The sequence below is a fragment of the Lynx canadensis genome, chromosome C1 (assembly GCF_007474595.2).
Source record: "Lynx canadensis isolate LIC74 chromosome C1, mLynCan4.pri.v2, whole genome shotgun sequence".
Taxonomy (NCBI): domain Eukaryota; kingdom Metazoa; phylum Chordata; class Mammalia; order Carnivora; family Felidae; genus Lynx; species Lynx canadensis.
The window spans coordinates 98,921,026-98,945,690 of NC_044310.1; the positions used below are offsets into that span (position 1 = coordinate 98,921,026).

A 24,665-nucleotide genomic window follows, 5' to 3' on the forward strand; every position below is an offset into this window, starting at 1 on the left:
CTCTGTATGCCCTGCAGGGCCCGGCCGGAGCCACTCACGACAGGTGTGTGTGTATGTGTGTGTGTGTGCACACGATGAATTCAGAAGACCCTAGTGTCCATAGTTGCCATCCCAAAGTTACTGCTCACTACCGAGATGTGTAAACCCGGGCTGTATGTGTGCCCGCCGCAGCCCTGCCCAGGCTGAATGGCTTCCGCCTCCTCCCTGCCCTCCCCTTCTTGCCCTCTTTCCTTTTCTTGCTTTTTGCCTTTTCCAGATTTTCTTCTCTCTCCATCTCTCCCCTCGACTTATTTCACGCAACAAACCAGCGCGATGCGCCAGAAACTTGGCTGGGGTTCAGCATTGATTTACTCAAAGCCTCCGCCTTTGAGAAACCCACGGTCTGATGAAGTCTTGCAAATTGCTTGAACCTCAGATGGATTCGAGGTTTCCCTGGTGTGAGGACTCCCTCAGTCCCCACAGGTGCGGCCACCGGTGCTCGGATGCCCGCCGCGCAGAGGGGGATCCGGGAAATGGTGAGGTTGCCACGTGAGCATTGCCACAGACCCGAACTGCCAGGTTCCAAATCAGCCGGCAGGGGTTTCCCTAAACCCTACGGCACCTGCCTCCCCTCGCCCCCAAACCCAACATTCATGAATGCCCTTCCTCGCTCACCCAGCAAATGTTTATTGAGGTTACTCTGGGCCACACCTGCCCCAGCACCTGCTGTGTGCTCCACAAGCACAAGATGAGCAAACACAGAAGTGGTTCCTGCTCCCATGGAGCTTATGGTTTAGCGGGCAGACAGACATTTGTCAGATGGTCCTCCAGGTGCGTGTGGCCTCACACAGCACGGGGAGCACCAGAGAGGACGGGAGCATCATTCCGTGAGGGCTCAGAGCAGCAGAGCCTGACCTGGGATGCGAGATCGGGGCTGGTGGGGGGGGGGGTCCCCCTGGGGAGGTGACTTTCACACTCTCAGCTCCTCTTTTGCAAATTTCCAACCATACACCGTGAACTGGACGTTCATGGAACAGGCTGTGTGGCACACTGAGGTTGGGAGAAGGCAGACTTAGAGACAGCACAGCCCGAGCCTAGCTAGCGTCTGTCCGGGAGCTTTGTCCGTTCTCCCTGCCCTTCGACAAGGTGAGCACAGGTCCTGTGTGTGTGTGTGTCTTCCTTGCACGCTCCTGCTGTGCCCCTTGGCATTCAGTGGACCTCCATCTTCTGCCCCTGTGTTGGGGTCAGAGCTTCTGACCCCAGCTCCAATGTAAGGTATTTAAGGGCAACTACTAACGAGCCCTTAGGATCTCTCCCAATGTGGTGTACCTAGTAGTTGCTCAGTAAATACTTGTTGGGTGAATGAATGAATGCCTTCACATTCTATTGAGCTTCCCACCCCCGCCCCCCCGCCACGAAATCAGTAGTCTTTGCTTTGCTTTCGTATCTTCCCTAATAACCTGTCCCTCTTGACCTGCCCAAGAATCTGTTAATATCTCATTTGCACATAGCTGTGCCTCTCTCTGGAATCTCAACATTCTCAACACTGAGCACATTCCCCTAAAAACACTCACCTGTTCTCCTGGATCGAGGACATGTGCTTCCTGAAGGTAGTCTAGTTCATTCTGCCGGTTTAGCTTCTTTCCTCCTGGCCTTTCTACAGGCCACACTAGCAAGAGCCAGAGCTGAGCCGCAAACTCCATTCTATCTCCTATTGAAGCTCCTAATCTTAACCACTGACTTCATTGCCTCACAATTAAGATGGATGGAAACACATTAAGTGACATGAATAATTTAGACGAGATTGAATAGGGCCACCACGGGCCTCCCGGCCCTTGACTGCGGTCAAAACTGCATTACATGCGAAGATTTACTTTTATTCCAGTGGCTTCTCAGTCACTAGAGGATTTTAGGGCAACTCCTTAAAGGTGCTCTGTTTCAGTTCTCCCGAGCTCACCTCCAAGGCACAGGATTGTGCCCTCTCAAGAACGGGCATTGTAAAGGGGGGTTATTTGTTGAGAAGGGCAGGAAGGGCAAAAACAGTCCTAACTGCCTGTTCTTCTAGTCTCCCACTGTGGCCCAAGGGCAGGATGCCCTCACATTTAGACATTGGGATGGGCGTGGCTGGTGACAGTGTGCTGTTAGACACCATCCAGATGATGGCTTGAGTGGGCGGGATCGTTGCCAAGCCTTCAGCCTGGGGAAAACAGAAGAGACTGGTTGCAAAACAGCATCAGGAAGGTCGTGCCACTTATTGTCACCCCGCCTTCAGCCTAACTGTCTGATGAGTTTCTCACCTCCTCCCCAAAGTGGCTCTTTCCCGAGCAAGTCCATGTGAACAAGAGCTTATCCTTCTTTGGCTTATTTGTTCCTAAAACCCACTCAAAGGCACAGGGGCTTGATTATAAGAGGCTTAACTGTTTTGGTTTGTTTAGGGAGATAAATGCTTAACTACAAGAGGCATGAAAACACTTTTTGTATCTAGGTTATCTTTTTTTTTTATGTTTCTTTATTTTTGAGAGAGAGACAGAGTTGCAAGCTGGGGAGGGGCAGAGAGAGAGTGAGAGAAGGAGACACAGAATCCGAAGCAGGCTCCAGGCTCTAAACTGTCAGCACAGAGCCCGATGTGGGGCTCAAACTCATGAACCGCAAGATGATGCCCTGAGCCAAAGTCGGATGCTTAATCGACTGAGCCGCCCAGGTGCCCCAAACTATTCTGTATCTAGGTTATCTTGACTAGCATGATATCCTCTCCGACTCGTTTACTTTGCACGATGTGCTCTAAATCAAAACACACTCATTGTCTTGCCATGAACCCAAAACTGCTCTTTTCTTTCTTAGTCAAGGCTGTATTTTAAAAACGCTCAACATCTAAATCATAACATTGCTTATTTCACTTAGTCAATAAGCGTTTATTGACTGCCTCCCATGGGCCAGCTCCTCTGCTGGGTGCTAGTGATGTAACAGCAATTAAAATAGGTATCGCTCTCTTCTTTGATGGAGTTTACAATCTAGCAGGGAATCACATTAATGAATACAGAGACGGCTACTCCTGTGATCACTGGAGCTTATGGGAAGTGCGGGACGAAGAGAGTGTTTAATGGTATCGTAGGGAAATTTGATCTGACAGGTGAGTTTCCCGGACATACTGGGGAAGGAAGTGTGCTCCACACAGAAGTCAGATATGAAAGAAGTCACTCTGTGGTAGAAGAGGGGGGCCAGTGGGGCTGGAAGGAGAGAACAAGGGAGGACGAGGGTAAGATGAGGCTGGAAAGGAAGGTAGGGAGCAAACCTCGCAAACCAAACCATGTTAAGGATTGTTTTTCATTGACCAATGGGAAGTCTTTAAAGTGTTTCTTTTTTGTTGTTTATTTATTGCAAGGGGGAGAGAGAGAGAGTGCATGTGCATGCAAGCAGGGGAGAGGCAGAGAGAATCCCAAGCAGGCCTCACACTGTCCATGCAGAGCCTGATGTGGGGCTCGAACTCCTGAACCATGAGGTCATGACCTGAGCCTGAATCGAGAGTTACACACTTAACCAACGGAGCCACCCAGGCGGCCCTAAAGTATTTCAGACACGAAGAAACATAGATTTATACTCAAAAAGATCACGTTGGCCGCAGCGTGGTGGTGACAGACTGGGGACAAGAATAGGGGCAGAGGCCCAGGTGAGATGGGAGAGGAAGAAAACAGTGGAGATGAACATACACGGTAGATGAGAGAAACACTTTGGAGGCACTGGCAGAACTTGATGAGGGTGGTGAGGGAGGGGTGACTCCCGGGTTGAGTCTTGCCTGACTGGCTGGATAAGGAAGTCTGGAAACACACCAGGTTTGTGGGGAGAAGGGTCGTGAGTCCGGCTGGGACATGTTGGTGGCGATAACTTTCAGATTCCCAAGAGATACCAGGAGAGGAGGTCAGAGAAGTCTGGCCTGGGAAGAGAAATTGTGAGTGACCTCTATTTGTTCGGTGGGGATTCTAGCTGCTGAGGAAGGAAGGAAAAGAGACCAAGAGAAAAAGAGGGTATGGAACGGAGCCTCCAAAACTCCATCACTGGGAAGTAGAGAAAGCAGATAGTGTGCCAAGGGGTAGCTGTGGTGCCTGGAGAAACCCAGAGAGCCCAGAAGCTTGGCAACCCAGTGAGAGAGAACCCCATTGAGAAGCCCCAATGAGAGAACCCCATTCTGCTGGGCAAGGCCTGTTGGACTTGGACTTAGCAACATGGAGACCACGGGCCCTGAGGACCGATGGCGGAAAAATCCATATTGCAGTGGATCGAGATGGCAGTCAGCGGAAAGGAAATGACGACAGACAATTGAGAGGATTCTTTTGAGAAGCCTTCACTTGCCAAGATGTGAGGGGTTAGGAGGCAGACGTGGCCCTGGGGCAAGGAGTGGGGGAGGAGAGTTTAGAATAATTTCAAGAGCCAGCAGCGGAAGGACAAGGGCAGGAAAGAGGGAAGTCAGTCGCAGACAGTTCCCAGAAGGAGAGATCCCAAGCCCTGTTTGGGGGTTCTCCTGGCCAGGGGGGTGGTCAAGCAGAGAGCGAGAGAGGAAGATGCGCATGTAGGCGGACTGTTTTGCTGCCATGAGGGTTTCCATCTTCCTTGTAAAGTAGTAGGCAAAGGCATCCGCTAGGAGTGGGGAAATTGCAGATCTAAGGAGAGTGGTGGTAACTGGGGATACCAGTGGCGAGAGAAACAATGATCAAAGAGGCGCAGGAGACCTGCAGGGCGAGGCCGAGAACCCACTCGAGGGTGGGGATCGTGAAATCATGGCGGAACCAACTTGTCCTGGGTGACTCCCTTCTCCCTCCTTCCACGGCCTCGTGAGCCCGGTACCATTTCTGAAGACTTTCTCCTCCATTTCCCGGAACGATGTCTGACACCACCTCTTCCTTCCGTAGACGGTGCTCTTTTGGACTTGTGAGAAATACCCCCACCCGAAGGAGTGGCAGGTGTTCAGCAAAGCGTTCCTGCGCCTGGTGAGGAAGCTGCACAAGTGTGTGAGCCAGCACTTTCTGAAGCACTATTTCGTGCGCAAGAGCAACCTGCTCCAGCATGCCAGCTCGGGCGAACTGGACACCGTGGCCCAGAAACTGGCTCTCTTCCTGAAGAACCCCCAGATCGGCCTGCCCTGACGCTGCCCCTGCCTGGGAGGCTCTTGAACGCTTTATCCTGGCTCGACCTCGTTCCCTGGAGGATCCTGCTCAGGAGAGAAGCAACGTGTGGCACAGGAGATGACATTGGCCCACTAGCACTTAAGGGGGGAACACTGTACCCCAAGATGTCCAATCTCAGCTTCCCTAGAGCCAAGCAAGCATTTCAGCCCTCACGAGCTACCTCTCTCGGGGACAAGCTGTCATCAGGCTTCCCCAAGCCATCGATTCTGAGCTGCTGACAGCACTGGATGTGTTCTCCTCGCTTGGGCTCTGAGTGTCTGCCAGGGAGGATGGAGACAGGAACCCCTGGGGGGCCAGGCATCGGCCTGCGGCCCAGGACTGGTGCTCCAGCCCACTGACCGTGGGCTCATTACCTTTCCACTCGCAAATGCAGCTGTGAATGTACCTTTCTGAGCCTGGGGGACTATGCTGGTGCCCTTACTAGAGGAGGGCACTGGGTCAACACAAAGTGTTAGTCATTGGTTGGTAGCCAGTGTTTGCCTGCTGGATCGGCACCAACACCGCTGACAGGGTGATTGTGTCTGACCGGTGGGCACACCTGCCCTGGCCTTCCTGCCCTCAGTTCTCCTGAACCGTACTTTGGGTCGTGTGGTTCTAGCTGCTTCCCTGGTGTTCTCTAAGAGGGGAGAGGGTGGTTTTGATGGCCAGTGTTGGCCAGAGGTGAAAGTTCAGCCCTGCTTGCCAGCCTGCTCCGGCCATTCCCCTTTTCTTGTGCCCGATGTTTTATATTCTTGGAATGGGCCCAGGATGATGACCTCCAAGAAATGGCTTGGTGTCACCCACCTCTCAATACCTGCCTTTGCTCACTTCATTTGCTCACTCATTCATGGGTAGATACATGCTCATTAGGCACTGGGAGTAGAGCGAGGAGCCAAATGGACAAAGGATGTACCCGTTGGGGGACGGCACCTAATGTCAAAGACAGGAAGTGCACAACAGATAAATAAACACGATTATTACAAATGGTAGCAAGTGCCCTGAAGGAAACAAACAGGATATTGAAATAGAGCCACAGAGAGCTCCTCGAAGGATGAAAATGCAAACAGCTGAAGGGGAAGGGAAGCGGGGGGGCAGGGCAGGCTTGGAGGGGCTGGAATGGGTCAGATCACTGAACCTTGTAAAGCTGGCAAGGAATCTGTATTTTATTCTAAAATCAAAGGCATGACAGTTGGCCTTTCCCAGAGCAGTAGGGTATGATGATATGATTTGCATTTTGTTTGTTTATTTATTTATGACTTGCATTTTAAATGACCAGTCCAGTGACTGTATAAAGGGGGCATAGTGTCCCACCCAAGAGTTGAGGCATTGAAGGCCAGTAAGCCCACCCATTTTGAATTTCACTGAGATCCACGGGCCACACATCCCATGTGGCACAAAGAATGCTTGGGGAGGTCAATGCTTTCTTCTGGTACTTATTTAAGATTTTCAACTCAAGGGAATCCTTTATTACTCAGAACATTTCCCCCACCGAAATTTCTAAAACCATGAACAACTGAGTTTTTTTTTTAAAAAGTCACATTGGAAAGTGAAATATTTTTTTTTTCAACGTTTATTTATTTTTGGGACAGAGAGAGACAGAGCATGAATGGGGGAGGGGCAGAGAGAGAGGGAGACACAGAATCGGAAGCAGGCTCCAGGCTCTGAGCCATCAGCCCAGAGCCTGACGCGGGGCTCGAACTCAGGGACCGCGAGATCGTGACCTGGCTGAAGTCGGACGCTTAACCGACTGCGCCACCCAGGCGCCCCGGAAAGTGAAATATTTTTACAAAAATACTCTAACCAAATGGTGGGTTCCCTGGGCTATCACATAGGAAATCATGATTTTAAACTGTTGGGGAAAAAAAAAATCCTTTCAAAGATATGATGAGTTGATAATTTTTGAAAATGTGAAATAATGAGCAAGCCAATGTTTTGTTAAGTCATCAGAACTTGCATTCAAAGACCCATACTCTTGGGCTTTGGGACACATCATTTCTCAGAAGGTGGCAGATAATAACTTTTTTTTTTTTTTTTTAATGATGAAAACAAGTGAAGCAAGTTTTAAGCGAGCTGTATAATGCCAAGAAGTGGAAGTTGGCTGGACCACTGACTGGAAATGTGCACGTGGAGAGGAGTGGGACTGACATACTCCACAGTCTGATCCAGTAGGCTCTTCCCACCTCCCCGTATCTGTCTGCGGTCTTCGTAGGAAGCAGGGCGATCTGCGGACTCCCGACCGTTCCTCTGCTGGGCAGCAGAGGACAGCAGAGGACCGCATTTGGGAAGAGCCTCTTTCCCGCACATACCCCTCAGAGCCCAGTAGGTGGCACCCTCCTCAGCCCAGGACTTCAATCTGGCTTCTGGGAGAAGGGTGGCCAGCCATCACAGTCTTTCTGCTTAAGGCTCAGGCTTTCAAAGGGAGCCTGGGAGAGAGTCGTCCCTCCTTTCTGTTTGTAGGCACAGAGCGCCTAGCTCTGAGAAGTCTGATATTACTGATATTCTGATATGCTGATATATACATACTGATAAGTCTGATATTATTCTGGTCAAGTTTTTGTTTGTTTGTTTGTTTGTTTTTATTCTCCAAAAGATTTTTCCTTTCATGTCCACTCTGGCCACAGGACTGTTTTATACTGCAGTGGTTGGTATTCAGCCATTTAAGTGACCTGCTTGCCCTTGCATCTCGCTGGCACACAACTGCCCTTAATAAGTTGTTCACCCCTCTCTGTATCTCCATTTTTTTATGGGCGTGGTTATGGGCTGGACTGTGTCCCCCCCACACGCATAAAATTCACGTACGGAAGCTCTCACCCCCAGTGCCTCAGAATGTGTCTGTATTTGGAGGTGGGGCCTTTAAAGAGGCGGTCAAGGGGGGCCTGGGTGGCTCAGTCGGTTGAACGACCGATTTCGGCTCAGGTCACCATCTCACGGTTCACAAGTTCTACCCCCGCATCAGACTTGGTGCTGACAGTGTGAAGGCTGTTGTCTCTCTCTCTCTCTCTCTCCGCCCCTCCCCTGCTCACACTCTGTCTCTGTCTCTCTCAAAAATAAATAAACATTAAAATTTTTAAAAGAAGTGATCAAGTTAAAATGAGGCTATTTGGGTGGGCCCTGGGTCATTAGGACCAATGTTCCTGTAAGAAGAGGAAGAGGCACTTGGGCAGGGGCACGAGGGAGGAAAGGCCACCCGCGAGCCAAGGAGCGGAGCCTCTGGAGAAGACAATGTCGCCAGCACCTTGATCTTGGGTTTCCATTCTCCAGAACCGTGAGAAAATCATTTCCTGTTGTTTCAGCTATGCAGCCTGTGGTATTTTGGTACAGCCACCCTGGGAAGGCAGTACAAGCACGATGACAGAGTATGTGCCTCGCTGCCTTGATGAGGGGAATAAACAGAATAAAGGACGTCAAAAGCTCGTTTAGTAATCTGGTGCGCCGTAGCTGTCGAATAAGCGGTTGGAGTCTTAGACAGCTACTCCCCAGGGCCGTGCCTCCACCGCTGCCTTTCTTGATAGCTCCCCCCGCCCCATAGAGACATTCTTCATCAAGAAATGACAAACCATCACGGGGACAACGTGCGTGGCATCCCACCACGAGTTCCATAAACCCGTCTTTTCCTTCGTCCCTCTTGCTGAGCAGAGGAAGTGTCTGAGGATTTCTCCACGTGCGGTGGAGCGATGCGAACCTGACTTCTCGGGGACAGCTTTCCATTTATTGTGCATAGTGTGCTCTTCTTCCTCTTACACCTGTCATTCCCCCTCTGAGCCTCTCTTCACTGCCCAGCTTCCTCTTCACACCTTCCTTCCTTCCTTCCTTCCTTCCTTCCTTCCTTCCTTCCTTCCTCCCTCCCTCCCTCCTTCCTTCCCTCCCTCCCTCCCTCCCTCCCTTCCTCCCTCCTCTCTTCTTCCTTCCTTCCCTCCCTCCCTCCCTTCCTCCCTCCCTCCTTCTCCTCCCTTGCCTTACGTCGCTTCCTTCCTCCTTCCTTCCTTCCTCCCTCCCTCCCTCCCTCCCTTCCTCCCTCCCTTCCTTCCTTCCTCCCTTCCTTCCTTCTTTCCTCCCTTCCTCCCTCCCTTCCTCTCTTCCTCCCTCCCTTCCTTCCTTCCTTCCTTCCCCCTTCCTTCCTCTCTTCCTTCCTTCCTCTCTTTCTTTCTTTCTTTGAAAGATATCACACAGGTGGGAGTTGAAAGTATCTAAAGAATAATAATAAAACAGATGCCAATATACTACCTAGGTGAAGAATAACACTTGGCCGGTACTTTAGAATCCTAGGTGCCCGTTCTGTTCCCTAGCCCCCTCTCTCCCTGATTTTATGTGAGCCATTCAGCTGCTTTTCTTTACAGTTTGACTCCCTGTCATATTTCATTGAACCTAAGCCCCTAACAGTTGTGAGGTGAATCATGATTTCACATCCCAGAAAGAAAAGGTGCTTTCATAATTGCAAATAATTGCAAATCACCACTGACTATCAGATGCGTCCTCATTTCTTTAAAAAAAAAAAAATGTTTATTTTGAGAGGGAGAAAGAGAGAGAATCCCAAGCAGGCTCTGTGCTGTCAGCACAGAGCCAGATGCGGGGCTCAGACCCAGGAACCACGAAATCATGACCTGAGCCAAAATTAAGAGTCGACACTTGACAGACTGAGCCCCCCAGGGGCCCCGTGCATCCCCATTGTTTTAGAGAGATTAAAATGTGAAAAAGTTGATTTTAGAGCCCACAAAATACGACTTGCGTGCACCTGGATGTCTTTCAGTTCTGCCTGTTTTCGAGTCTTATGTCAATGGAATCATCCCATGCAAAGTCTTCTGGGATTGGCTTTTGTCCACAGCGTGCTTCTGAGGCTCTTCCATGTGGGTGTGGGTGGCAGAGGTGTGTTCCTTCCCACTGTCATGGAATATTCCACGGCGAACCCCTGCCACTGTACGTATCTACGTTACTGTAGCTGCGCATCGGGTTGTTTCTAGCTTTAGTGATTGGAACTGCTTTTATACACATTCTTGTATGTCTTCTAATGCACTCAGGCCTTTTTAAAAAATTTTTTATTTTCATTTTTATTTTTGAGAGAGAGAGACAGAACATGAGCAGGGGAGGGGCAGAGAGAGAGGGAGACACAGAATCCGAAGCAGGCTCCAGGCTCCGAGCTGTCAGCACAGAGCACGACACAGGGCTCGAACTCACCAACCGTGAGATCATGACCTGAGCTGAAGTCAGACGCTTAACCAACCGAGCCACCCAGGTGTCCCTGAATGCACTCAGGTCTCTTAAGGGTATATATATATAAGAGTGTATTCTCAGGTTCAAAGAACACACACACACACACACACGTTTAAATTTGTGAGGTAATGTCAACATATTTTCTGAAGTGATAGCACCAATCTAAATTCTCCATGTTCATGTCGGTGAACTTTCAGTGACTTTCTCCATTAGAATGGAACGCATTTTGTGTCTTGTGTAAGAAATCCTTCCTGTTTTTTTTTTTTTTTCAACATTTATTTTATTTTTGGGACAGAGAGAGACAGAGCATGAACAGGGGAGGGGCAGAGAGAGAGGGAGACACAGAATCGGAAACAGGCTCCAGGCTCCGAGCCATCAGCCCAGAGCCTGACGCGGGGCTCGAACTCACGGACCGCGAGATCGTGACCTGGCTGAAGTCGGACGCTTAACCGACTGCGCCACCCAGGCGCCCCTGCTTCCTGTTTTTTAACGTCATGGAGATATGCTCCTATGATGTCCTCTACAATTTTACCGCTGTGCCTTTTTTCACCAGAGTTAGAAAACACTCTCTCTCTTTTTCCAGTCAATTCTCATGAAACTGGGATGATCTCTTTGCTTGGAACTTTAGTAAAACTCACCTAAAAAGCTGACTGGGCCTTGTGTTTTCTTTGTCAGAAGATTTGAAGCTATTAATTTTCCTTTTAGGGGTAAATGATATTCAGATTTTCTACTTCCTGAGCTTCCTGTTAATTTACATTTTACTAAGAATTCTCCCATTTCATCTAAGTGTTCAGATTTACTCGCAAAATAATTGTTCATAATACTTAATTATCTATTTAAACTCTGATATATTTGTATTCTTTCTTGATGAGACTTATCGAGTAATTGTGTGTTTTGTTCATCTTTGTATGTTTTTCGTTAATTTCTGCTCATAGCTTTCTTTCCCTCTACTTCCTCCAGGCTTACTCTAATGTTATTATTTTTTTTAACTTCTTAAATGCTTAGCTCAGAACTCCTCAGCGTGTCTTCTTTTCTAAGCATACAAATTTCCTTTTAATACCCTTTCAGCAGAATTCCACAGGTGTTAATAAATTGCATTTTCATCTTCTTTTAGTTCTGTTTATTTTCTGATTGCTACTGCGATTTCCTCGCTGACCCATGAGGTACTTAGATGTTTTAAAAAGTATTATTTGCAAACATATTGGGTTTCCTAGTTATGTTTTCATTACTGATTTATAAATAGATTGCACCAGAGTCCAAGAGAGGGGTCTGAAGGCCTCAATCCGTGGATACTCATGGAGGCCAGCTTTTTTGCTCTGAGCGTCTCCAGTGGTCAGTGCATACAAGGGGTTGTGCGAGTTCGGATGCAAGGTGTAAGGAATGTCAGTTAGATGGTGTGCTGCTTAAAGTTTGTATCTATTTCAGATTTCTTTTGGGCTGCGTTTTCCAACATTTCCTGAGAGAGTTGTTTTAAAATCTCCCATTACGAGCGTGGATTTTTCGATTTCTCCTTAAAACATTGACAACTGGTTCTCGATATGCTTTCAGACTATATTATTAGGGTCATACAGGGTTAGAGTTTATGTCTTCCCAGTCAACGGAAGATGTTATCATTATAAGGTGACTTTTTTTTTTTGAACTGTCGTAAACATTTGCGTGAACATTGCTTTTGTCTGATGTTAATGTTGGAACACCACCTTAGTTGCCCTCGCATATCATTTTCCATCAGTTAGCTTTCCACCCATTTGTATCTTTACATTGTTGGTAACTGTCTCTTGTAAATGGCTGAGTTTCTAAAAACAAATGGAGGCCTTTCGACTCGACTAATACATTTAGATTGATTGCTACTCTTGTGCTTTCCATGTGACCCATTTTCCAAACCTTTTTCTGTCTTTTGCCCCAGCATCTTGCCTTTTTAAAAATTAAGGCCTTTTCTTCTCTTTTGTTTCTATTTCTTTGCCCCTCCTTACTAGTTTGTAAGGTTCATGTACTATCTCTCTGTCTTTTTAATGGTTACCAAGGCTCTTTGTCTATATAGACTAATTCTATGGGCTCAGGTGAAAGTTAGCCACTACCTTTATTCTCTCACTGAGGACCCCAGGGTCTTGGCTCCTATCACCCCCCTTCCCACATTATCTGCTACCGTGACCCTGGATTTGGATTCTAGCCTGTTTGTCCCCCCTCCCCCCCACACACAGAGTGTCTTTTATTCCATTGTGTCCCCAGTGTGTGGCACACAGCGGACAACAATAACCTTTCAGGACACAAGTGAATGAACCCTCCAGCAACATTGGTACAGGCTTCTCATTTAGGCCCGATGATTTTGGTTTAGGCATTTGGTGGAACAAATATGCCTGATTGCCCTACAGCTTCAAATATCTTGACGTGGTGTCTGATGCCCTAGGGATTTCTGGTCTCCGTGCATCACTCACCAAGTCCCCTCCAGTTTTCAAGTCACATCACTCCTCCACTCACAATCCTCCAGTCACGTCCCATCCCACTCATCCTAAAATCCAGGGGCCCAAACCACCTGCAACCCCCGAACTCCCTGAACCTACCTCCTACCCCTTTCCTTTCTCACTCCCACCTCCAGTCACACCTTGCTCTTCTAGAACATTCCAAGCATGACTCCGCCTCAGGACTTTTGCTTGTTGTGTCTTCTGAAGACCTTCCCTAACCTTTCTTGTTGTTTTGTTTTGTTTTGTTTTGTTGTTTTGTTTTAAGAGAAAGTACGCACACATGTGCGGGTGCAAATGCAAGCTGGGGAGAAGAGAGGCAGAGGGAGAGAGAATCCCAAGCAGGCTCCAGGTTCAGTGCAGAGCCCCATGCAGGGCTCAATACCATGACCCTGGGATCATGACCTGAGCTGAAATCTAGAGTTAGACATGCAATCAACTGAGCCACCCAGGCACCCCCTTCCCTAACCCTTCTTATACAAACTAGTTATCACTGGTCCCTACTCCCTCCTCACTCCTGTCTTGGTATGTTCAACTTCCTGTTCTGCTTTAAGTCTCTCCACACCACCTGGACATTCTTTCCTTCCTTTTTTCTATCGGCCTGTCTATATATTCTTTCTATCTATCTATCATCTATCATCTATCATCTCCCACCAGAGTGGAGTCTCTGTGAGAAAGAGACTTCATCCCTATTTTCAAGGTTGTGTCTATAACCCTGGGCACATGGTAAATGCCCAATAAGTAATGTATTGTGTAGAAGTATTTGCAGAACTCCTTCAGAAACGACCTATTCAAGTCTCAAGCTTCCTGGACTTTTACAGGAATTTTTTTTCTCTCTCCTTCAAAGTGGCAGAATCATAGAGTTTTCTCACTTGAAGAGATGGTAGAATGGGGCAACTGAGGGTTCGGACAGGTTGACCTGTTGGGCTCAGCTCACAAACTTTGAGGCGATTTGTAATTGAAAGTCTAAAATCTTTTCCTCAGAAGCCCATGAAGCTTCTAAAGTGCAAACCTAAGTGATGTAGGAATTGCAAACCCAAATCAGACTCTGGCCACACATTTTTGGTGATTCTCCCTCATCTGTGGCCTGTGCTCTCTCACCCCCCTCGCCCTCCACCCTGGTCCCACTGCAATGGTTGTCAGGACATCAACATGGGCAGGGCCCTTGTCGGATACAGGGACCTGCTTGTGTGGTCTCTCTTTCTTTCTCTCCTTCTCCCCCTCTCTCTTCCTCTCTCTTGTTGCTTCTTTTCTCTGAATTCAGAATATATTTGCAGGTTTAAAAGACATGGGAATGTGGAAGAATTAAAGAAGGTAGCCCTAATCATCATGGAGGAGAGCCTGGTGACCAGCTGGTGGCCTATACAACCCTTTGTTGTATAGGTGTGAAGGAGAGGCTAGAAGAGAGGACAGAAAATGATTTGCTCAGATTTGCAGTGCCCCCAACGGAACCCTTGATTTCCCTTCTCCAGCCTGCCCCCACTCAGTAAATAGAGTCCTTGTCCAACCATTTGCTTCAGCCACAAACCCACGCGTCGTCCTGGAGCCTCTCCATCACCCCGCACCTTCAGCCCATCACATGCGTCCCCACGCCTCTACACGGACTTCCTCACTGGTTTCCTTGCACCTGCTTTTGCCACCCACCCCGCCGCAGGCCGCCAAAGTCTTCCCCGCCCAAGAGCCAGCCGTCTCTTTGACATGCAAGTCATAGCACGTCTCCCTGCTCCAACCCTTCCAGGAGCTTCCGGTCCCTCCCAGAAAAACGCAAAACTCCCATTGCAGCCCACACGGCCCACGCGGCCTGCCCCCCACCCTTCTCTCTCGCCTCGCCCGCCACCTCGCGCCTCCACCCCATTCCGGCCACAGGACGCCACCGTCCTTGCCTTGTTTCAAACACAAGCTCGCTCCTGTCCCATGCCTTGTACCAGCTCACCCCTCTGTTCAGAAATCCCTTGGCCCACAGTTGACAGAGCCGCCTCGGCCCCGACCAGTCTAACAGATCGCACCCCTTCGCTCTGCGCCCCCACCCCGCTTTCCTCTCTGCGTGGCAGGTTGCCTGTTCTCACTGGAATGTACACTTCCCGTGGGCGGAGAGTTGTTTTTGTTCACTGCTGCAGCTTCTGCACCTAGAACGGTGCCTGGTGCATAGCACGTGCTCGGCGAACGTTTGTTAAACGGATACTTAGATGAAGGGATGAATGCATGAATTCGTCCCACGGTGTGCTTCACTTCAAGGCAGGGCCTGAACTTGAACCCACGACTTCCGATGCTCAGGCCAGGCTCTCCCCGCGGTGAAGTAACATTCGGAAGGGCTGAGGAATCCCATCCCCACCTCTAGAGAAAGAGAAGTTGCCTCTGGGCTCCGGATGCCTTCCTTCCAGGAAGGGCCTGGCTCCTCTCCCGGTGCAGAGCCCGGTGTGACGCAGCAGAATGCGGGTGCACACTCATGCTGGGGGGGGGGGGGGGGCGGCGCCGCATCCGGGCCTCCCCGGCCACCGGCGAGGGGAACACTGACGCGTACTTGTAGCTGGCGCTTGCCGGACGCAGCCGGCTCAGCCAGGATCCAACCCAACGCAGGCATTTTGTGCACTCCGCGAGCAACACACACGCACCCGTGCACACGCACACACTTTGCATGGAAACAAAACACATCAGAAAGGGGTCCGGGCCTCCCCCCTCTCTTCCTGCCAAGCATGGGGGACAAATGGTAGGGCTCTTGGCAGAAGGTCTCTGTCTCATTCTCTTCGTCTCTGACTCTAGACCATTCATTTCCTCTCATTCAAACGTCATTATGTTTTGGCTGTGTGACTTTCTTTTGTGAGCTTGTATCTTGTGTTCTCAGGCTTTGTTACCTATGAATATTCTGTCAGGACCCAGCCTTTGAAGGCCCTATACAACAGACGGAGCGAACAGTGGTCCTATGAGGGTGGCATTGTGAACGAACAAAACACTTTCACAACATCATGCTCAACTCTTGAATGTCATGTAAAATGTCACCTCCCTCTTCGGGGCCCAGAGGGATATTAGAAAAGTAGGTGGAGCACCGAACCCAGACCTGAGAGACTGAGTGAGCAAGCCACCTGCCCAAGCCTGAGGGCTTTGGTCATTTGGTGGCCAGGGGACAAAGGCGCTGGGCTCTGGGCTCCTGTGCTGCGGGACTTATGACAGCCCTCGGCCGGGCCCCCTCCTCCTGCCTTTCCCTCCTCTCTACTGCCTCCTTCCAAGGAGTTCTTCCTTGCCCACATGGTGAATTAAGGGACATCAGGAAAGTTCTCTGCCCTTGACTCTCTCTGTCCAGCGGCCACCGTCAGTGACTTGTGGCCTTGATGACCAGGACATGGGCTCCTGAAGGAGTGAGGAGGAGCAGTGGGGGCCTGGCATGGGTGCCCCCTTCACCCTCCACCCAGAGGGGAAGTCCAGGGGCCCGGTGGGGGAGAGGCGTCTGTCCTGGTGCTCAGTGCTGACTATGAAGCGGCAGGGGGCGCCCGTGGCTCCTCTCCCGCAGACCCTGCAGCAGCTGGCAATGCCACCAGCCCAGAGTGCCCACAGGCTCCCTGCAGAGCCCTGTGCTTTTGGGGTGCCCCGTCGGCTCACCTGATGCCCGGAGAGGCCCTTGTGACCCCCCGAGCTGACTGCGTGCTCCCGGGGGCCCCTCTTCTCTTACTGCACCATGCGAATCCAGGCCACCCCCGCAGACGGTGACTGTCCCTGAGCTGCAGGACGCCCAGCGCCTCGCCCGCAAGAGTGGAGGGGCTGCAGAAAAGAAAAGGCAGCCGTGCTCCTCTAACTCCTCTTCCTTACAGACCCATGGAGGGAAAAGGAGGAGGAAAGGAGAAGCCCCGAGGCTGTGGGTAGGCATCGTGAACCCAGTTCGTCGATGAGCATTTGGAAGCTCAGAGAGAAAAAGGAGTCCCCTCAAGGTCACCCCACTGGATGTGGGCACAGCCATGTCTTTGGCATTTGTCCCAGTGAACACCTCACAGTGCAGGGCGTGGGAGAGGTACGCGGAGACAGAGCAGACCAGGCCTTCCAGACAGAAGCTTTGGCCTGCCTGCCTGCCGGCTCTGTAGTCAAGTGAACGCCCAGGAGCCAAGGGAGGGGGGGCTGGCAGGGAGTGACCCACATCCTCAGCCCTTGACATGGCTCACTCCTCAAAAGGCCGTGGGTTGGGGCGCCTGGGTGGCGCAGTCGGTTAAGCGTCCGACTTCAGCCAGGTCATGATCTCGCGGTCCGTGAGTTCGAGCCCCGCGTCGGGCTCTGGGCTGATGGCTCGGAGCCTGGAGCCTGTTTCCGATTCTGTGTCTCCCTCTCTTTCTGCCCCTCCCCCGTTCATGCTCTGTCTCTCTCTGTCCCAAAAATAAATAAACGTTGAAAAAAAAAAAATTTATAAAAAAAAAAAAAAAAAAAAGGCCGTGGGTCGATCATTGGGGGAAAGGGTACGGGTGGAGCACAGGGTATGGGAGAAAGCGCTGTCTTAGAATTTTCCCTGGGCTGACATTTCCCAGTTGCACCTTTGAACGCTGTAAAAAAAATCCTCAAAACTCCCTTTCACGGGAGTTACTCATTCACTCTCACCTCAGGCCAGATGACCTTTGGCATGTGGTTGGGGTTTTGTTTGCTTTTCTTAAAAGTCCTAGAGTTTGTAGTTGGACCAGTGTCATTTGGGTGAGGAAGAGAGGAATTTGGGGTACGGTACCAGGCTTCATTTTCCTCCTGCCCTCCACCTCCTGGGAGTCTGGAAACATTGGAGAGGTTATGGATTCTGAACTCAAACAGGTTGATCATCTCTGGCTGTGGCCCTCATGGGGTGCTGAATGAGGGAGACAAAGGCACATCAAAAACAAAAAGACAAAATCCAAGCCACCGCCCATCCTGCCCCCAATTCCTTTAGGACCGTGCTCTCATCTGGATGGCAGCTAAGTTCAACCCAGATCATTCTCTTTATTTCACGACTGCAGTTACCCTAATCAGCTTTGCACACGGAGTGGTGCGTGTTAGCAACTTTTCAAAATTAGTATTCCAATCACCTAAAAGTTAAGTGATCTCCTGTAAGAATCAGGGAGGGCCAATTGGCTGTGTGACCTTGGGCAAGTCACCCAACCTCTCTGGGCCTCAGATACCCCTTCTGCACTGAGGAGGAATGAGTTCCAAGGCCCTTCCAAGGCTGATGCTCTGCAGCCTGTAATCATGCAGCCTGTGGTAAAGGGCCACCCCAGCTCAACTATTTCTGACCCGCAGATTAGAAGGTTTGTCATAACCACACCCATCTTGGACTTTCTGAGAGCTGGCTGGACATTCTCACCCGGCGTCCCGCGGGCCCTCAAGCGTAAGATGCCCCAACCAGACAGTTGTCCCCTTTTGGCAGCCTAACCCCGCTAATAGCTCCTTTTCTCTTCCTGCCCCCAGGCTGAGAGCCTCAGGATCACCTTTGAATCTCACTGTCCTTCAACCTCCACATTCATCTGGTTGCTGAGATCGAACGTTCTAGTTATGAAGGGCCCTCCGTTCCTAGTCCCACAGCTGCTGCCTGGTTCACGCCCTTGTCACCTCTCCCCTGGACTCTTGCTTCCACCTCCAACACGCCCACAGCCTCCCTCCTGTCACTCTCACTCCAACCCATACTGGGTCTGTCACACGAACCCACGACCCTGGCCAACCTCTCCCCACTGCGGACACTTGAATAGTCTCCAGTGGCCAGTGGAACAAACAGCTGACGTCCGGGGCCTTGCATGACGTAAGCCAACCTTACTTCCCTCCCACATGTCCCCTACATTTCAGCCACGTTCGGTGTCCCTTGCCAGGGGTGTCCCACCCCAGCTGTTCCCCCACCCTTCACATTCAATCTGGAACACACATAGCTACAGTACCTGCTAAAACCCACCTCTTCATCAAGGCCCCATACGAATGTTTTTCCTTGAAACGTTCCAGGAGACTCCCATTAAGGATCAATTTCTCATTCATTCAGTCAACAAATACTGAGGAGTGCCTGGGTGGCTCAGTCAGTTAGGCATCCGACTTCAACTCAGGTCATGATCTCGCAGTTCGTGGGTTCGAGCCCTGCGTCGAGCTCTGTGCTGACAGCTCAGAGCCTGGAGCCTGCTTCCGATTCTGTGTCTCCCTCTCTCTCTGCCCCTATTCCGTTCGCACTGTGCCTCTCTCTCTCTCTCGAAAATAAATAAACATTAAAAAAAATTAAAAAACACAGAAAACAACAAATACTGAGCACCAATTGTGTGCCAAAAACAACAAATATTGAGCACCAGCTGTGTGCCAGGTACTGTTCCAGGTACTGCAAATTCAATGCTGAGTGAGATGGACACGTTCCTACTCACAGGGAGCTCGCCGTTCGTGGCTACAGAACATGAGCAAACAAGGAAATTGTCGATTCTGGTGGGTACGATAGAAGAGCTCTCGGATCCGCTGGCCCTTGTTACAGTCCACTGTAACATGCCTAGTGGTGATCAAGCACTACCTTGTGAAGCCCCTGGAGGCAGAACCTGGGTCAGTAATCTCTGTAACTTCCACGACGCCTAACATCATGACTTCCATCACTTCCATGTGGCGGTGCCTCGGTACATGTTTATGAGAGGAAGGAACAAGGGGAGGGAGAGAGGGTGGAAGGCGTGCATTTGGAAAAACATTTTTAAAAACTTTATTTGATTTTATTTTTGACACAGCACAAGTGGGGGAGGGGCAGAGAGAAGGGGACATGGAGTGGGCTCTCCACTAACAGCAACTAGCCCGATGCAGGTCTTGAACTCTCCGACGGTGAGATCATGACCTGAGCCAAAGTCGGACGCTCAGCTGACCGAGCCACCCAAGTGCCCTTGCAAAACATTTAAGCCAACACTCCTGGCCAGCGGTGGAGCACTTACCAATATCTTTACTTGTTAAATTCAGAATTGCAGTAAAAGGAAATTCTCATCTCGTGCGTGCCCATTTCGCAATCCCTAGAGATGAGTTTCAGTTTGAGAAGCTCACTCCAGATAGGCAGGGGAAGGGCGCTGCACAGGCCTGGGATGTAGTTCCTGCCCTGCCATCTAATGATTGAGAGAATTTGAGCACGTTTCTTAATCTCTCTGAGCCTTCATTTCCTCATCTGTAGAACGGGGATCATAAAACCTGCCTCATGGAATTGGAAAAGCAGATAAGACAGGTGTGTGAGGAATTGCTTCTTAAACTGAAAGAAAGCACCCCGTAACCATAAAATTGATTGGGAATTATCCCAGGTCCTTGTCCTGGCTCTGTCTGGGGAACACTACAATAGACTATCTGTTCCCCCCAAAGAAGAAAAGCTGCTGAAATCTACCGTTCTGGAAGCTTCCACGGTAACCTTAGGCTGCCCAAAAAGTGACTGGGTCTTTCTTACTCTTCCCTAAAATATGTTCTCCTATGATTGCACCTCTTCTAACCACTAGGGTTGTAGCTGCGACCACAAGAGGCACCTGGTTGCCTTCCCTGAAAAGTGTGCCCTTATACCTCCTGCTCCCAGACCAAATGAAATGAAGTCATTTCTTGCCTTTGCCATGATTTGCTAGTGCCGGCCTATGAAATGCGGTCTGCCCAGTCTCTACTCACCAAACATAGACTGTAAAGGCCCTGCAAACTTCTCTCGTAGCCCACTGCTCCTTTCCAGCACAGTCTCAGACTCGGGTGCATCTTCTGCGCCTTCCAAAACTCACTCATCCCCACAGCCCCCATGCCAGACTGATTCCAGTGGGGTTGGCATGGTACGGAATGACTCAGCCTCAGGATGTTGCAGCCAGAATCAAGCCTTTGAAACAGACTATCATTCCAACAAGATGAGATTCCAGTAGGGTCAGGTCTGTGTTGGTGACCCCTGGTAGACACACTTGCCCCTTGCTTGTCCAGACTTTCCTGATGGGTTCCGGAGTTTTGGCAAAAGTTCCTGCAGCATTCTGAACTATCATTCCATTAAAATTTTTTTTAATGTTTATTTATTTTTGAGACAGAGCGAGACAGAGCATGAACAGGGGAGGGGCAGAGAGAGAGGGAGACACAGAATCTGAGGCAGGCTCCATGCTCTGAGCTGTCAGCACAGAGCCCGACGCGGGGCTCGAACTCACGGACCGCGAGACCACGACCTGAGCCGAAGTCGGACGCTTAACCGACTGAGCCACCCAGGCGCCCCATGAACTGTCATTCCATTTAAGGATTAAGTCCCCTAAAAATGGCTCTTGACCATCAATATCTACTCTGATGAAGTGGGGATATAAGCAATTACTTGGGCACATACACACCTTCAGATATTTGATAAATATTAACTGAGCTAAAAGAAGGGGAGAGAAGGGGCACCTGGGTGGCTCTGTCGGTTGAGTATCTGACTCTTGGTTTTGGCTCAGGTCATGATCGCAGGGTCGTGGGATTGAGTCCAGTGTTAGGCTCTGCACTCAGTGTGGAGCCTGCTTAAGATTCTCTCTCTCTCTCTCTCTCTCTCTCTCTCAATCCCGTCTCTCCCTCCCCCGCCCCCCCTCCCCAACTCATGCCTGAATGCTCTCTCACTCTCTCTAAAAAACGAAAGAAAAGAAAAAGAAAAAAAAAAAGGAGAGAGATATACAAATATAGAACAATCTGTCATTAGCACATTTCCCATTAGTGTGTTCTTGGCATATCATTCACTGCTCCCGATCACCTCAATCAATCAGGACTCCAGTGGGCATCTCCCCCAGCTTCTGCTCTCCTCCTCTCTTAACAAACATATGCTTTTTGGGGTAGAGTGGGAATGGGGAGAAGAGGGTCTCTCAGACAACTGTCCTCACATTGCAGGGAATTGGAGAAAATTGCATGGAATAGTCTAGCAATCTGATTCTTGCTCCTGCACTCCACCTCCCGTTTACTTGGAACCTGGTAGAATGCCACACCCTTAGGGAATTACAGAAGAAAAGATCACCACAAAAGGAAAAGAAGCCATCTGGAGAGCAGGCATTTAGAGAGTGGGGGAGGTCTTCTCTGCTGCGGCGGGCTGAACACCGTGCTTCACAGGGATGGACCGTTGGAGCCAGGAGCTGAGCCACAACCCCCCTCTGATGCGAGTTCCCACTCGTGAAAGTCTTCTGCAGTGAGGTCCTGGCAGCCACTGGCCCTGGGCACAATTGCTCCTGGATTTGCTTTCCATGGAGGGGTGGGGACACATAGAATTGCCCTGCCATCACCGTCCGGGGGTGTAAGCACAGAATCAGGGGAGAGCTGACAGGGACTTTCCACTGAGGACCTGGACCTGTGGCTTGACTTGCTCCTCAGTACACGTGAAGACATCCCCCCCCGCCCAAGACTCCATTTCCCCACCTGTGAAATGTGACCAATGACACACATCTTGTGTGGTTGTTGGTGGGAAAATTATGTGAAATGTATCTGGAAGCACTTTGGCAAAGGTTTCGTACAAATGTTAGTGACTATCACCAGAGAGCTAATGCACACACAAGACACACCCATTTTTAATTTAGTTTTTATGTTTTAGAGAGAGCGTAGGCAGGAGAAGGGCAAAGGGAGGGAGAGAGAATCTTAAGCAGGCTCCACACTCAGCGCGGAGCCCAACAAGGGGCTTGATCCCCAAACCCTGGGATCATGAACTGAATTGAAATCATGAGTCAGATGCTCAACTGACTGAGCCACCCTGGCACCCCAAAACACACCCATTTTTTTAGTTTATTTATTTTGAGAGAGAGCACACACACACAAGTAGGGGAGGGACAGAGGGAAAGAGAGACAGAGTCCCAAGCAGACTCTGAACTGTTAGTGCAGAGCCTGATGCGGGGCTCGAACTCACAAACTGTGAGATCATGACCTGAGCTGAAATCAAGAGTCTGTGCCACCCAGGTGCCCCCAAACACACCCATTTTTAAACTTCATTTTAGAAATTGATATACAGTAAAATTGGTGTGTGTGTGTGTATGTGTGTGCGTGCCCAGTTCTGTGAATTGTAATACATGTACAAATTTGTGTAACCATCATCACAGTGAGACTATGGAAGAGTATCATTGCCCCATTCATCCACTGAGGACTTAATCACAACATATTATTATTTTCACCTATCACTGGATTCAATTTGCTAATATTTTATTGAGGATTTTTGCATCTATGTTCGTGGAAGGGGGATATGAAGTTTTCTGTTGTCATTGTGTGGCTTTGGAATCAGGATAATGCTGGCCACTGAAATAGGCTGGGAGCACTTCTCCTTTTTTGCTCTTACTTCTTGACATGTTTGTGAGAATTCACTAGTGAGACCACGGGGGCAAGGAGATTTCTCTTTTAAAGGGTTCCTAACTATGAACTCAATGTCTTCAATCATTAGAAGACCCCTCAGATAACCCTTTTCATCATGGCTGAATTGTAGTTTGCTTTTTTTTTAAGAAGTTAGGCCATTTTATTTAAACTGTCAGATTTGTGTGTGTGGAGTTGTTCGCAGTAATTCTCTTATTGCCACATTAATGTCTAGAGCATCTGTAGTGATAGTTCTCATTCTGAATATTGATGATTTGCATTTTCTCTCCTTTTTTTATTCAATGTTTATCAATTCTGTTGATCTTTTCAAAGAACCATCTTTTGATTTCATTGACTTTCTCTATTGTTTCTATTTATTATTTCATCGATATCTGTTCTTTTGTTATTTCCTTTTTTTTTTTTTTTTTTTTTTTTTTGCTTGCTTTGGCTTGCTTTTGCTCTTCTTGTTCTAGTTTCTTAGGGTATAAGCTTAGATGATTAAGCAGATACCTTTCTTCTTTTCTAAGATAAGCATTGTTTTCTTCTGAGCACTGCTTTAGGTACATCCTATAAATTGTGACATTTTATGTTTTTACTTTTATTGATTCAAAATATTTTCTTATTTCCTTTGAAACTTTCTGACTAATTATTTTAAAGTCTTTTGTTTAATTTCCAAGTGTTTAGAGATTTCCCCAAATATATTTTATAATCATTAAACCTAGGAAAGCTGTACAAAACTAAAGAAGCCATTATTTTAGAAATGAAATAGTTTATTGAGCACCTTATGTGTGCAGAGCACTAGGCTAGGTATTGTTTGGGGTGCAGGGCGGCACGAGATTTAGATCCAGCCTTTGAGGAACTGACTGTTGAGGAGGAAAACCAACATGCTTATGCAAACAAATGGAATGCATGGTGGTCGGTGATACGAGCTTCTACATGGTACAGAGAAGGGCTGTGATGGGGGTCAGTCTCTTCCAGCCCAGGTGATCAAGGTCAAGGTTGTGAGCTGGGCTTTGAGAATGGGTAGCATTTCCAGACTGAAGGTCTTAGGGTAACACCATGTTGGTTAGAGGGAACTTTGCTTGGCAATGGCAGGAGACCCTGCCCTTGGTCACTCTCCTGCCATGCCCACCTGAGCCTGGCACGCTTGGCCTGCTTAATTCACACGTCAGGGGAGTGACCGAATCAGACTGACAGGACCGAACTCTTCCAGGAGTTGAAGGCAGCTCCTAAAGCCTGTAGAGAAATGGGGAGTGTTTCCTGGGCCAGCAGAAGGGGAGGTGGAATGACGAAAATAAAGCTAACATCCAAAGAGTATTCTATTCTACTTCCCTCACATCCTGCCGCCTCACAGATATGGTCTGTCCTCCTGCTTTGTCAGAAATTGAGCTGCACTTGGAAGTTAAGGGCTCAAGACCATAGAGCAACTCATTGGCAGACCCTGGAGCACACTGCTGTGTTGTGGACGTGAGCCGAGTCAGCTCTGGGACTTGAGCCTCTCCAGCCTACGGAAGGAACCCCGGAGTCATTGAAGCCAGCAAAGAATGGGATGGCAGGTGGTAGGAGAGAAATATTTGCTCCTGTCCTGAGGGTTTGGCTCAAGGAACAGAGGGGGACGTGTGAGGTGGAGACGGCTCCCTTC

At 49.4% G+C, this 24,665-nt stretch overlaps 1 protein-coding gene across 5 annotated transcripts in view; it reads left to right on the top strand.

Moving 5' to 3' along the window:
- The window catches only part of MAB21L3 (mab-21 like 3), a 38,577-nt gene extending 19,822 nt beyond the window's left edge, over positions 1-18,755 (top strand). For 3 of the 5 annotated variants that reach the window (XM_030323918.2, XM_030323915.1, XM_030323917.1), the window contains exon 7: positions 18,209-18,755. In XM_030323918.2, coding sequence (XP_030179778.1) covers positions 18,209-18,535 — 327 coding nt within the window. In that variant the 3' untranslated portion in view covers positions 18,536-18,755. Of the gene's footprint in view, positions 1-4,883; positions 6,666-18,208 lie in introns of those variants that run through there. The other 2 variants (XM_032594368.1, XM_030323920.1) reach the window with 1 other exon arrangement.
- Positions 18,756-24,665: the final 5,910 nt, after the last annotated feature.